This window comes from Hyperoodon ampullatus, assembly GCF_949752795.1.
Source record: "Hyperoodon ampullatus genome assembly, chromosome: 14".
NCBI classification, from domain to species: domain Eukaryota; kingdom Metazoa; phylum Chordata; class Mammalia; order Artiodactyla; family Ziphiidae; genus Hyperoodon; species Hyperoodon ampullatus.
Window position 1 is genome coordinate 75,142,893 of NC_136927.1, and position 14,687 is coordinate 75,157,579.

General features: G+C 50.2%; 2 protein-coding genes across 15 annotated transcripts in view; both read right to left on the bottom strand.

The window, feature by feature from the left end:
- ZMYND8 (zinc finger MYND-type containing 8) overlaps positions 1 to 14,687 on the bottom strand; it is a gene marked incomplete at its 5' end in the record, with an annotated part of 128,678 nt that overhangs the window by 94,780 nt on the left and 19,211 nt on the right. The gene's annotated exons all lie outside the window — the stretch shown is intronic.
- LOC307063548 (spliceosome-associated protein CWC15 homolog) lies at positions 6,427 to 7,244 on the bottom strand. The gene has a single exon (XM_079719753.1). It carries the CDS (start codon positions 7,160 to 7,162, stop codon positions 6,467 to 6,469), a length of 696 nt encoding a protein of 231 aa, XP_079575879.1. The 5' UTR covers positions 7,163 to 7,244; the 3' UTR covers positions 6,427 to 6,466.

The following is a 14,687-nucleotide window of genomic DNA, read 5'->3' on the forward strand; positions in this document are numbered from 1 at the left end:
ACCAGTTCTTACCTGGAGCCCATGAAAATGCTTCAGGGCCCCATGATCCGCATGCCAAGGTTCTGTACGTGGATGCAGTTTCTTGGGAAGAGGGGCCATAGCCTACCTTCACCTTCTCACAGGAGACATCCACTCTAAAGATTAAAAAACTACAGGGCCAGAGGATCATAAAGTCTATTTTAACTTTGCAATTCTTTAATTCCGTGTGAAAGCGGGGCAGGGGGATCCCTAGAAATGAATATACTCATAAGCCATTGAGCACTAAGGCCACCAGGAAACGAAAGGGCAGCAGGGTCTAACTCAGTGAGAGGAGGGGTCTGCCCCAAGGCTGCCCATACCTAAGAGGATCCCCAACCCTCTAGTCTGAGCAAAAGAGAAAAACCCCAATTCCATTCCTGCTTACAAACACACCGACTCCCTCCAGAGTTAATGAGCATTCAGTGGCTGTATCCAAGGGGTAGAAATTTAATAGATTCCACACAACAGACACATCTGTCAACAGCAGAGGCTTTCACTGAAGCCTCTTAGGGAGAAAAATTGAGAAATGCTGGCTGGATTCAGTGTCCTTCCCAGAGAGGAGACAGCAGGCCAGCATTCTAACTTAAAAACCTACCCACTCCAATGGAGGCTAGGCCTCTGCCGGTGAGAGAATGGTGGGTGGGAACCTTGCTGTCGTCATGGTAACAAAGCTGCCCTGAGGACCTTTCCCAGAAAGCTGAGTCAAAGGTTTTGTGTGGGGGGGGGGGGGTCCTCCCCTCTTTAATGATTTAATTCTGACAGGGACGTATTTCTAAATGCATTTCATGTATAAACGTGAATGATGACACACAGCCACTGTACAGTGAATCACCAGGGAAACGGTTCACCCTTGATCTGAAAGACCTTCCTGGCAAGTAGCAGGACCTGGGATTCTACAGGGCTGGCCCACCCCCTCCGTCCCAAAATAAGTCTGGTTCTGAAGGAGTTAACGTGGGCGAGGAAGTAGAGCCGTCTAGAAGAAAAGGCCAGAGCCGTGACTCAGGGAAACAGCTTGGCATGGAGCAGGAAGCAGCAGCATTTTCCCCTCCCGTGCCAATTCACTGAAATCTTCATAATAGGGCGAGGTCTACTGGGTATTTAGGAACCAAGCGTGTGAGGCATCCTCCCTGAACCTGTGTCCTGTGATGGGCCAAAAATAATCCCGCTCAGGCCTTCCTAGATGTCCCTTGACCTAAGGGACTGCCTTCCTTCAAGATAACCCAGCCTCTTAGCTTTCCTGAGCCGCTGGTAGTAACAGCTACGATGTTCCTGCATTGCACACAATGCACCAGACCCTGTTCAAAATGCCTTTCACGTCCTTCCCTCGAAGTCACCCACCCAAGATCACACAAGTAGCCGGGATGGGATGTGAACCCAGGCAGTGCGGCTCCAAAGGCCCAGTGGGTGGCCTCACCCCAGGGAGAGGTTTGTCTTAGCTCTGCAGCCCAAAGACTTCCTAATTCAGGGTCTCAAAATGTTTTAAGAGTACACTCTCGGGCTTCCCTGGTGGCGCAGTGGTTGAGAGTCCTCCTGCCGATGCAGGGGACACGGGTTCGTGCCCCGGTCCGGGAAGATCCCACATGCCGCGGAGCGGCTGGGCCCGTGAGCCATGGCCGCTGAGCCTGCGCGTCCGGAGCCTGTGCTCCGCAACGGGAGAGGCCACAACAGTGAGAGGCCCGCGTACCGGAAAAAAAAAAAAAAAAAGAGTACACTCTCATTTTGCCTTTTTCCTTTCCAGCTGCAGACGGTGGGCTGTGGGGATTGGAAGCTCCAGGAACCGGGAGAAAAGTGGAAAATCATGGTGTGTCACTTGCTGATGATGCAAGTTGTTCTCCCAAAGGCGCTTCCCAGGAAACACAGTCACCTCCCGACCTTCACTGGTGGCACCACAGGCTGGTCTACACCACAGAACAGGCTGGGGGGGCTGCGCAGCCATCTCCCCTCCTCCAACACTTCTTCCCAGTGTCCATGCATCCAGACCAGGCACACCCCACCCCCACTCACATCCGGCGCCTGAGTCACAGCACTCGCCCTTCTCCAGAGTCTAGGAAATGACACACCAGTTACAGGGAATTGTCTCCTCCGGAGAGAGAACGGGCCCCAGCTGAAGGCCAGGCGCTTCCCCTGGACTCCAGGGCCTGGAGGACCGGCCCTGTGGTGTGTTTCTGTGGGTGTTAAATTTCCTTGATGAGGTCAATGGCAAGATGGACAGGGGCTGAATGAAAGACTCTCGGTCAACAGGCCCGAAACCAGCAGCCAAGGCCACGGAAGCAGGGTGACCAACCATTGGTTGGCTGGAGATGGACAGTCAAGTGGTCACCACCCGACAGTGAAGTCAGGCCGGGTGGCAGAGGATACAGAGTGGTCAGGACCTAGTCCTGCTGCCACCCCGCAAGCTCCTCAACCTCTCTGGGCCTCTGCTCTTGCTTCCGTCACATGGAGATGGTGGTACCCCGTGGAGTTATCCACAGATTAAATGAGTTAATTCATGTGATGGATGCTCTTAGTGTAATACCTGGCAGAGAGGAAGCGCTCAATAAACAGCAGCTGTTTTCTTTTTTTTAAAGCCACACACATTCCTCTTCCTCCTCCTCTTTCCCCTCTGCCTCCTCCACCACCAGCCCTCTCCAAAAGCAGAGCCTGAGTTCTCCGAGGAGCGTGTTAAATCAATGCCACGGCTTCAGTTACGGAAACGCCAGCCTATATAAAGTGGAGCCGGGAATCGGCCCAGGGCACGATTTCTCCACGTCCACAGGACCACGCGAAGTCCAGGTTTCCTCCTGTAACAGCCAAGGCAGGGGCAGAGGCCTGTGCGGGCTCGGCCACGAGGACACACGGGGTAACTGCCAGCCCTCGCCGCGGCCTCCCCGAAATGTGACCACACGCTGCTCTCCAGGGGCTGCAGAGCCTAGCGCAGTGCATCATTTCAAGGCGTTTCCCAAAGACACAGAGTGGGTACCTTAACAGACCTCCCTTCCCCAGGAATCTCAGGGCCCTCTCCAGCCAGTAATTACATCCTAATGAAACAAAAGCCCGGAATGTCCTCCAGGTCCGGGACCAGAAAAGGAGAGGAATCGGGAGCAAAGCATGGGGGTGGGGAGGGCACATCATTTTTCTTGCCACAGACAATGTCCAAGCCACAAGGAACACGTAAGCGACAGAAACTCTCAGGCGAATAGTTTGCTGACTTGGAGCATCTCCTGGACCCACAGACTCTGGAAGACGGGGCCGCAGCCTGGGCCTCCCCGGGGAAAGGCTGCACTGGCCTAAGCTGGGCTCCTAAAAGGTCTCCCGCATGTGACTGTGAACTTCCAGATCAGGAAAAGAAGGGCTGGAATGGAGATGAGGCAGTGGAGGAAGAGGGTCACTCTCAACTTGGGGGAAATGTCACTGTACCAGGAAGCCGGGTACCGCAGAGGCCAAGCAAGCGAGGGGCAGGTAACCCTGGGACGGGGCGCTTACCTGCCATCGAGAAAGCTCTGCTGTTCTGAGGGCCTAGCCTCTCTTTTAAAGAGAACTGAGGCTCCCACACGGCACACATTCCTGCTTCCGGATCCTCAGCAGCCTCTCCCAGGGGGAGGAGGAAGCAGCACAGCCGACAGGCTAAGAGTCACCACTTACCAGGCTGACCAGCGCGGCCAGGACAGCCTCACCTCCCTGCAATCAGGCAGCCCGAGGCCCGGCGACGTGCCTTCGCGTCCCTGGGCTTTCGGCTCTAATTTACCACCCTCGGCAGACGGCAGCTCGGCTGAGCTGAAAATCTTCAGCGCGAGCACCGAAGAGCCATTTATTTCGCTGATGTGGATAAACACAACAAGCTGCAGTGGTGCTACTCGCTGGAGTGCACATATCAGAAGGCGGGTGGAGGCAGGGGGATGAAGTTGGGATGGTTTGCATTTTGAAGGTGTTTTGAAATAATTGTTTCCAATCATCTTTAGTTCTGATGTGCCTCTCCCAGAAATGAGAAAACCATCTTCCCACTGTACACACACAAACTCAACCATCTTCCCACTGTGCACACACAAACTCAACCATCTTCCCACTGTGCACACACAAACTCAACCATCTTCCCACTGTGCACACACAAACTCAGTCTCCCTCTCCCCTCCCCTCCCCCACCCCTCTCCTCTCTCCTCCCTCCCTCCCTCTCTCCCCGCCTCCCTCCACTTTTCTCTCTCTCTCTCTCTCTCCCTCCTCCCAATAATGCAGAAGTGGTGATTAATGGGCACATTCATATGTAAAAGATAAACTTCCAAACTCTCCAGGCAAGACAGAAATTGCTTCCAACGAGGGAGAAGAGGCTGATTTACAAATGAATTCACTGTTTAGGCCTCAACATCTAGAGGCAATTGCCACCACGTAGCCCTTTCTCCCCACACCTCCCTCAGCTGGGATGAAGCCCTCTGGAAAAAACGACGACATCTCAACAGGAATTTCCTGGTTCCAGAATGCCAAGCTCTTTTGGTCTTCACAGAGAGAGAGGGAGGCCGGGCCTGACTCCCTACAAGAAAAACTGCTGCACCCCACCCACCCGTTCAGCAGGTCCAGGCCCAGAAGGCTTGCATCCGACGTTGTGTACATATTTGAGGCCCTGGAAACTCTGCCAAATCACCACAAAGAAAATGTGGAGAAACCAGTTGCCTTTGGCCTTTACGGTAGCTGGCGGAGGAGCAAGCTCGCAGGAAGCCCTGGTTCTCGTGGCTGAAGCCCATGTGCACTATTATCTAGGCTGCAGGGACTCAGCTCAGGTTCTGGAAAGTTCAGGTGCTGGTGGGTGGCTTTCAAATTGCAATGGGGAGTTACAGCATCAGAGGGACAGTTCAAAAACAAAAAGACTGCCAGCAGCAGCTGAAAGCAGCAAAGTGGGCTGGAGAAGAAAGGGGGATGAAGAGGCTGCAGGGAAGGGGGCAGATGCAGGAAGAGGTGCTGCTGCTCATAACCAGGCAACGTTCCCCACACGTCCTGGGCGGGGTCTGGCCTCTCTAAAAGTCACCTTAACTGAAGCCTAAGAAAATTCTCTGGGAAGACACCAGGGAAGGGACCGGCCCTCTAGTCACCGCATGGCCTTTTTTCGAGGAAGCAACGATTTTTAGGCCCAGAATGTCACCCAAATTACCCTGGTCAAAAGGATGCTTAACATCACCTGGATACGAAGGTCCCCAGGCTTAAGAGTGCACGGAAGGATGGATTAGCACAGCCCTTGCAACACACCTTAGATGGAAGCCAAAGATGGGAAGCAACTTCAATGTCATCCATAGGGGACTGACATGCAGCCATAAAATGAAACAGAGAAGGAATCACGTCTTTATGTACTGGCCTGGGGCAAAATTCAAGTGGAAAAAGGCCAGAAATAGAACCTGGGTGAAAGAAATAGGAGCTGCGTGGGTTCTGGGTTTGCAAAGGCCTGAAGGAACATCCAGGAAATCAGCCAGCACTGAACTCCTCTTTGAATTCTTTCTGATCCCTGTCACGTATTTAACTATTTAAGGTATTTTTAAATCACTGTGGGGAGAAATGGATGATAACAACAAGATTTATGGGACCCTCACTACATGCCAGGGATCACGTCTGCATCCCCAGCCCCCAGCAAGCAGAAGGAATTCAGAACATCCCCCCACCCCACCCCCGCATTCATCAGGTATTACTTTTAAGGGGCTCAGGTGTCTAGAACGGTGAAAAACGGTGGTTCTCAACCCGGTCCCCCCCAGGGGACACTTGGCAATGTCTGCAGACACTTTCAGTTGTCACCCCTAGGCAAAGAGAGAGGGGCTACTACTGGCATCTACCGGGCAGAGTCCAGGGATGCTGCTAACACCCCACGGTGCACAGGAGAGCCCCCCACCCCAGAGAATGATCAGGCCCAGGACATGTCAACAGCACCCGATGTTGAGAAACCCTGGTGGTAAAGAAACTTCCAGCAAGCCGCCATGCAGGTCTAACCTTCTGTCAATACACCACCCACAGAGACGTCTGCAACCATTAAGAGGAAAATAGTGCCTTCTGTTTCACCTGGCGGCCCTGACTTCAGATTTCAAAGAGAAGAAAACAATGGGACCAGTCAGTCAACAAATAGTCACTGAACAACTCCTAGACATCTGGGCTCCTGGGGAAGGGTCCTGCCCGCCGTGGGAGGGCAGCCAGAAACAAATAATAGTAATAACAGCTACCTTTTTTTTTTTTTTTGATTATTAAACATATTTATTACAAGCAAATTCCTTTTCCCATATTCAAAAGAAAAACATGACTGGAAATACTGAGATGGCAATTGGTTAAACCAATTCCCAGTCCTTATCAAGTTAGGAATCAAGAAAGGAAAAGATATTTTGGAACTTAAAATTAGGGAAGCCTATACACAATTTAGATGGGAGGGGAAGAGAAAAACAAAAAAACCAAAATAAAGTCATATCGTTTACATTTTATAGCCTTTAATTAAGCACATAAAACTGTACTATTTAATATATTTCTCCATGAACTTTTTGTGAAATTCAGATCGCAGCGTATCATTTACAAATCTTTTGTCTTTCTTCTGATCATCTACACCTTTTGCACAGTTCTTGAAAACAACATCATCATCCCACCTTCTTTTAACTTTGAAGTTGGCCTGAGGCTGGGATGGGCCAGTGAGATTAAGGAGAGGGTTTCCACTCAAAATGTTTTCCATACGAATCCTTTCTTCTTCAGCCTTTTGTTCTTGTTCCTTCCTGGCCTGCTCTTCAGCTCTTTCTTTTTTAATTTTTTCCAGCTCCGCAAGAAGAGCTGCAGTATCATCGTCATCACTCTCCTCTTCAAAATCTTCATCTTCATCTTCCTCATCTGTTAGAGGGTCGTCTGCATCGAGGTTGGCAGCGGGAATCTGGTCCAACCGAGGCTTCTTTGACACTGAAGAGGAGGTTGTATGTTCTCGGGTTGGCCGGTCTCTGTTTTTTTCTCTTGCAGCAGCTCTCTCTCTCTCTTCCAACTCTCTCCTGAAGTCACGGTTCCGAACTTCTTCAGGGGCATCCTGAGTGGTCTGTCTATATTTTATCTTTGTATGAGAGGGTAGGTCTCTGCTTGAATATTGCTTTGAGAGTTGGCTCAAATCACCTTCTCCTTTTCCTCTCCCCCCTCTTGCAGGTTCAAAAGTTGGCCTAGCTGCTGTTGTCATCTTCTATGAGTCTGCTCTCCTGCTGCCGCTCACTTTGGCCGAGCTCCGACGCAGTTGCCTCAGGAGATCATACAGCCGCCATTATAACTCTTGGCTCCCAGAAACCTCTGCCAACAGCTACCTTTTGTTGACCACTTATCACCTGTGAGACACTGTTCCCGATACAAATGTCAATTGACTCACTCCTCACCACAGCTCTAGAAGGAGGTAGGACCAGAGACTCCTCATTTTATTGACGAGGAAACTGAGGCCCAGAGAGAAACAAGCCCATGAGGAAGTGGCTAGTAAATACAGGATGAATACAGAATATGTTCAATCTAGAAATACTGAATAAGAAACTGATTACAGATGGACAAAAAGCTGAGCAGGACAAATTCCGGGAATTTGTGAACACACATCAGGGAGAGGGGTAGCCAGGAAAATCTCTCTCCTCTTTCCTTCTCAAACTGGGCTCATGTGATTCACAGCTAATGTTTATTAAGAAGCTACTTTACGAATCCTCCCCAAAATCCCACGACGTAAGGATGGGTTTTTGTTCTTGTTTTGGCCGCGTCGCGTGGCGTGCAGAACTTCCCCGACCAGGGATCAAACCCGTGCCCCCTGCAGTGGCAGCGTGGAGTCTTAACCACTGGACCACCAGGGAAGTCCAAGGTTGGTGTTTTTGTACCGATTTCATAGGTGAGGCTCAGAGAGGCAAAATCTTCTGTGGCCTTGAGGCATGCGGGTCAAAGCAGCATGCTGGGGGCTCCATCACAGCTGGGTCCCACTCCAAAGCCCTCCAAACCAGTCAGGTGACTTCTCTGAGTTCCGGGATGCCACCTTGTAATTCTCCATCACTAAGGGCGTGTTTGGTGCCGGCCACTGTCAACACAATGCTGTAGTTCAGGGTGTGGGCTCCGGAGCCAAGCCACCAGCTCTGCATCCAAGCACTGTCACCTGCCTGCTGTGTGTTCTTCGGCAAGTTACTTAGCCTCTCTGTGCCTCAGTCAATTCAGATGTAACTGTTAGAGCTGTAACTGACTCTTCTTTAAAGGGCTGTTAAGAATAAAGGAGGCAATGCACTCACAGGGAACAGCTCATCAAAGCACCACCAGTTATTACTGGTAGGTAATTCTCCTTTAGGGGAGGGAGGCACCAGCGCAGAGAAAAGACATTAACCCAGCAATCTCAAGCCAGTTTCCCCAAATCATTATGCATCTTCACCCTGATTTGTGCCCGATCAGCCCTTCTCAACAGGCTTCTGAAAGGGGTTCACTGATGGGAAATACAAACTTTCACAGTAAGTCCTCCCAGGCTGGCACAAGTTCAACCCAAGCCGGCCTCAAAATCCCCTCAGGGCTTAGGATTTCCTCCCAGATCAAAGCAGAAGCACCAGGTGGTGGCCCATAGACCCAGCCCTACCCTTGCTGATTGACCTTCCACCCCAGGACGCCTCCTAATGCCCTCTCCTCCCTACTCAAATGAGGCTCAGGAAGCCTGGGAGAGAGGAGGCCTCAGAATCCCCATAATCTGCAACGTGCGTGAAGAATGCTGAACCCTGCAGGGTCAGGACGGAGGCATGGAAGTGCCTACGTGGTATCTGGCACACAGCAAGCGCTCTGCAGAGAGCCGTCCCTCCCCTGCCCACCCTCACTTCTGCCTGTTCCCGTTCAGTCCACCCTTCACAGTAGCCACCTTGATCCAAGCCCTGGGACTATTCACTTGGCCTTGCTAGCAGCCTTCTTCAAACCTAAATAAAATAAGCCGTCCCCTACTTAAAACCTGCGAGGACTTCCCTGGTGGTTCAGTGGCTAAGACTCTGTGCTCCCAATGCAGGGGGCCCAGGTTCGATCCCCGCTCAGGGAACTAGATCCCACATGCTGCAACTAAAGATCCCGCATGCCACAACGAAGATCCTGCGTGCCGCAACTAAGACCCAGTGCAGCTAGCTAAATAATTAATTAATTAATTAATTAATTATTTTTAAAAACCCGCCAAGGGGCTTACTGTAGACACCCAGCATCTTATCAGAATCTACCACGCCTCCAGGGATCTGGCCCCACCCACCTTTTCTCCTCCTTTCACTCAACCCTAACCACAAACAGCCTCTAACGAGCCAAGCTCATTTGTCCTTGCTGACTCGTCCATCTAGAACGTTGTATGCCCAACTTTCCCATAGTTGACAACTTCAACTTTTGGCTTAAATGTCACTTCCCCAGAGAAGCCTTCCGTGGCCACCCCAAATCTCCAGCCCTCTTACGGTATCATCTTAAAAGTAGGTTTCCTTCCCCCTTCACTGTGGTCGTCTACAGCTGAAAATTGTTGCAACTTATTTTCTTTTTTGCTGGTTCGTTTGTTCATTGTGTCTCCTCCAGCATGTGACCTTGATCTCAGTTTTTCTGACTTCCTTTGCTGTAGCCCAATGCCTGACACACAGTCTGGCTCAGAGGCAGCCCCCAAACAAACCTCTGTTCAGCTAAATGAGAGTGAGATCACTGGAAAATCCAGTTTTTCCTCCCAGGTCTAAGAATTTGTCCCGGCAAACCAAGACGGGCAAACCAAGATAGCCGTAGGGTCGTGAAGTGGACAGGGAAGATTACACAAAAGGGAGCCTGGCCATTCCAGGGTCAGAAAGAAACTAGAGGAGGAAACTCCCTTTTCAACAGGTACTCAGCCATTCTCCTTTCTGGGGAAGCCCACTTCCCCAAAAGTAGGCGATTAAGTGAGGATTTATAGCCTGAATGTGATGGGGCCTTGCAGCTAAACGCAATTACTGAGAAACCAAAGGGGGAAAACTCAGGAGAGGGTTTTCTCAGGCCACTCACTCATTTCCTAACTCCCTTCCCCAGTCTTCTTGGGGAGAGCTATCATTGAGCATTAGAAAAGAGGAATGACTTTCTCCAGGGAAAACACTCTCCCCACTGGGAGACCCCCTACTGTGATGATCATTTAACCAAATTTTTTAGTCCAGACTCTTTGCCCTTTTTTTTTTTTTTTTTTTTAAGTTTTAAGTTTTGGGGTTTTTTTAAATTCTTCAGCAACACAACTTTATTTATTTATTTATTATTTGGTTGCACCGGGTCTTAGTTGCAGCAGGCAGGCTCCTCAGTTGTGGCATGCAAACTCTTAGTTGCGGCATGCATGTGGGATCTCCTTCCCTGACCAGGAATCGAAACCCAGGCCTCCTGCATTGGGAGCGCAGAGTCTTACCTACTGCGCCACCAGGGAAGTCCCCATCTTTGCCCTTTTTCTTATCAGACCCTTTCAAGGCTGGGGTTCTCTTTTCCACACCTCCCTTAATGCTTGCCTGGATTGTCCAGCGCTGCCCCAGCAGGATAAAGCAAGAGGCCCATCACGCAGGTACTTATCCATGTGAAGCCAGCAATATGGGTTCAGCCTCAAAAAGGGAAAGTAAAAAATGACTTTTCAAGTTCATCTTCCCTCCGTCCCACTCAAAAGGCGTGCGTCGAGAGAAATTACATCTGCTCTTTCCTGTCTCCATCCTTGTTCCCTCGGGCTTCTCAGAGGGAAGCATCTCACCAGGCTTGAGAGTCTAGAACTGAAAGATATCTGTCAAGCAACTCTCAGCAACTACTAGTATATCTGGTCCCAACCCAAGAAATAGCAGCCTGGTTTGAAAGACGGTCCCCACATTCCTGTGTGGCAATGGGGAGTTACTAGAGGCTGGTTAAGGAGGTGAAAGACAAACCAGGTCAGCCTTATTAGGAAGAGGGCCCGAGTGACAGCCGATGAGATGAACCAGTGATCTAGAAGGGAAGCAAGTGCCCGGAAATCATCTAGGGAAACTGACAGCCATGGCCTGGGCCAGAGGTGGCCCACTGAAGGACCCCAGACTGAATCCAGTCCACCCACAGCTGGGTAATTCTTTTAAAATTTAAGTTAGGGCTTCCCTGGTGGCACAGTGGTTAAGAATCTGCCTGCCAATGCAGGGGACACGGGTTCGATCCCTGGTCTGGGAGGATCCCACATGCCGCGGAGCAACTGGGCCCGTGCACCACAACTACTGAGCCTGCACTCTAGAGCCCATGAGCCACAACTGCTGAGCCCATGAGCCACAACTACTGAGCCCGCATGCCACAACTACTGAAGCCCATGCACCTAGAGCCCGTGCTCCGCAACAACAGAGGCCACTGCAGTGAGAAGCCTGCGCACCATGACGAAGAGCAGCCCCCGCTCGCCGCAACCAGAGAAACCCCGCGTGCAGCAACAAAGACCCAACACAGCCAAAAATAAAACTAAATAAAATAAATAAATTTATTTAAAAATAATAATAAATAAATAAAATTTAAGTTAGTTGTCAATATTTAAAAATTAGGAGAAACTGCATCTGGAAATCCAGATTACTAGCTTCTCTTAAACAAACAAACAAACAAAATCAAGATCCAGGCACACAAGGTCCCCATTTCCACACAGTACAATCCTCCAGGCTGTTTCCCCCACCCTTAGGATGGAACATGAAATTTGCCAAGGTTTCCATCAGTCTTAACTGTCAAGATAATTAAACGTAACCTTGAAAATCCCTTCAAGGCAGAGTAAAGCATAGAAGGGCACGAGGGTAAACAGAGGGATAACAGATAAAGGATACTTTGCTAGAATGGCCAAGAACTAGACAGTTCAAGCCCAACATGGTATATACATTTGTTTATATTTTTCTAAGAGAGAGAGGAAAAGTATATCGAACTGTTAACATGGGTTACCCGGCAGAGAATTTTTAGCCTTTTTTTTTTTGTATACTTCGTTTAGTTTGTTGCCAGGAGATGCACTGATTTTATCATTTGAAAGGAAAATCCAATAAACCATTTTATTCCCTTAATTAGTTTCTATTTCTTGGGAGAGAGTCTTTATTCAAAAAGCATTTACTGAGCAGCTACTTACAAATCACTTGCCTCACATTAAAAAGGTCAGAGAGACCTGGTCCCCTTACCAGTTTAGGTGAGGAGACACACAGGGAAATGAATTCCACAGCAGAGCATTTTGAAGGCTGGGGAGAGGGCTGCCCAGCACATTCTGGGTTATTTTTCCCCAGCCAGTGTGCCAAGATGCCAAAGGGCCCGGCAGAAAGGAGGTTCAGTGTGGCCTGGATAAGAAATGCCAACTTGGGAAGATGGGAAGATAGCTGTGTTCTCTCTTTACATAACTTTTCAAAGAAAGAGCAGGCCCAGGAGAATCTAATCAAGCGAAACTTAAGACACCGATACAGTAATTTTTTGAACATGTTCTATGCTGTGCCAATCCATGGCTAGGTGTTTCCACCTACTGCATCCAGCATGACATATTAATATATGAAAGCTGTAGTGCAGTGCTGTCCAAAAGAACTTTCTATAATGATGGCAGCATTCTGTATCTGTGCTAATATCTGTGCAGCCTCTGGGCACTTGCAATGTGGCTAGTGCAACTGAGGAAGGAATTTTTTTTTAATTAATGTAAATTAAAACAGCCACATACAGCTAGTGGCTACCTTATCAGACAAGCATAGCTATAGAAGCTCAATATATAACAGACAAGGGAGGAAGCCTAGCAGGCAAGCAGCACCCTTCAGAATCCTCCACCCACCCCTACTGGAGAGATCTTCAAGGCATAATGATTTGACGTCTAGAAATGTGTACGTGGACTTGCCACCTTTAGCCTAGCTTGGAAATACTCAGACCTTTAGGATGCATGAGATTGTCTGATCAGAGCTGATTATTGTCCTTTCCTGGGCAATTTAAGGGACTTTCCCGGTGATTACTGTTTTGTTTTGTTTGGCAATGCCACGCAGCTTGCAGGATCTTAGTTCCCCAACCAGGGATTGAACCCGAGCCCTCGGCAGTGAAGGCTCGCAGTCCTAACCACTGGACCACCAGGGAATTCCCCCGGGGCGATTTCAACTTTAGAAGCTAAAGAACTCCACTGTAAGAGGTATACATGAAGGCTGTGAAAGAAGGGAGCCTGGATCCCCAAGGATGTGGAGAAGCCAGGGGGAAGGCAGGTCCTCAGGGAGAGAAGCCTGGAAGGATCTACAAAGGTGTGAACCCAGCGAGGAGCAGGAAGGAACCTGGCACATCACAGGACCCAACATTCGGGCCTGGCAGTCTGAACAGGAGGGCAGCTTCTGCCAGAAAGGACAGATGGAGCAGGACCTTGAATCTCTGCTCAGGACTGGGGTCGTCTTCAGGAGCCACTGGCAACCCACAGCAGGCAAGCAAAACAATCGCACTTGTGTTTGGGAAAGGGCCCATCAAAAATGGCCTTGGGGGGCTTCACTGGTGGCGCAGTGGTTGAGAGTCCGCCTGCCGATGCAGGGGACACGGGTTCGTGCCCCGGTCCGGGAAGATGCCACATGCCGCGGAGCGGCTATGCCCGGGAGCCATAGCCGCTGAGCCTGCGCGTCCGGAGCCTGTGCTCCGCAGCGGGAGAGGCCACAGCAGTGAGAGGCCCGCGTACCGCAAAAAAAAAAAGGTCTTAGGGACTTCCCCGGTGGTCCAGTGGCTGGGACTCCACGCTCCCAATGCAGGGGGCCCAGGTTCCAGCCTTGGTCAGGGAACTGGATCCTGCATGCCAAAACTAAAGATCCCGCATGCTGCAACTAAGACCCGGCGCAGCCAAATAATTAATTTTTTTTTAAGTGGTGTTAATACCAGGGGAAGGAAAGAAATCAGAGGGAAGGGGGCCATTTCGAAGAGTACTGTGTCCCTGGGGGGGAAAGACAGACAAGCCACCAATCGTTTCAGAGAGCAGACATTTGAGCTTGGGTAATTACTTCCACGCACCGATGATGCTGGAAATAAAGCCATCCGCTCTGGCTGAAAGGCTGCTTTTACATCCTTCTCCAGGAGGAAAGTTCTGTCCGGACTTCCCTGGTGGCACAGTGGTTAAGAATCCGCCTGCCAATGCAGGGGACACGGGTTCCATCCCTGGTCCGGGAAGATCCCACATGCCGCAGAGCAACTAAGCCCATGCACCACAACTACTCAGCCTGTGCTCTAGAGCTTGCGAGCCACAACTACTGAGCCCATGTGCCACAACTACTGAAGCCCACGCGCCTAGGGCCCGTGCTCCGCAACAAGAGAAGCCCGCGCACCACAATGAAGAGTAGCCCCCGCTCGCCCCAACTAGAGAAAGCCCGCGCGCAGCAACAGACACAGCGCAGCCAAAAATAAAATTAATTATTTTTTTAAAAAAGTACTGTCCATCTGGTAGACAAGGTCAAATCATTCACTCATTCATTCAAAAGACGTATTTATCGTGCACCAACTAGAACAGGCACAGTGGTAGTAAAAGGGGCACAGGGGAAAACGAGATGCGCAAAAACAAAAGGCAGGACCCACCCTCATTTGGAGCCTTCGCATCCAGGGGGGTAGGAGGTTAGGAGAGAAAGGAGAGAGGAGGATCTTCCTTTTGAGGACCTGGAAGATCAGTGTAGCTGGAGTGGAGAGAAAGGGGGCCATGGAGGCAGGAGGCTGGAAAGGTGCGCGAGGCCCGCACATGAGAATTTTAGGACTTTGATCTTCATCCTAAAAACAAGAGCAAGCCCCTAAGAGTTTAA

Coding starts and splice junctions, on each gene's coding strand:
- LOC307063548 (XM_079719753.1), bottom strand. CDS start 7,162: ATGACAACAGCAGCTAGGCCAACTTTTGAACCTGCAAGAGGGGGGAGA.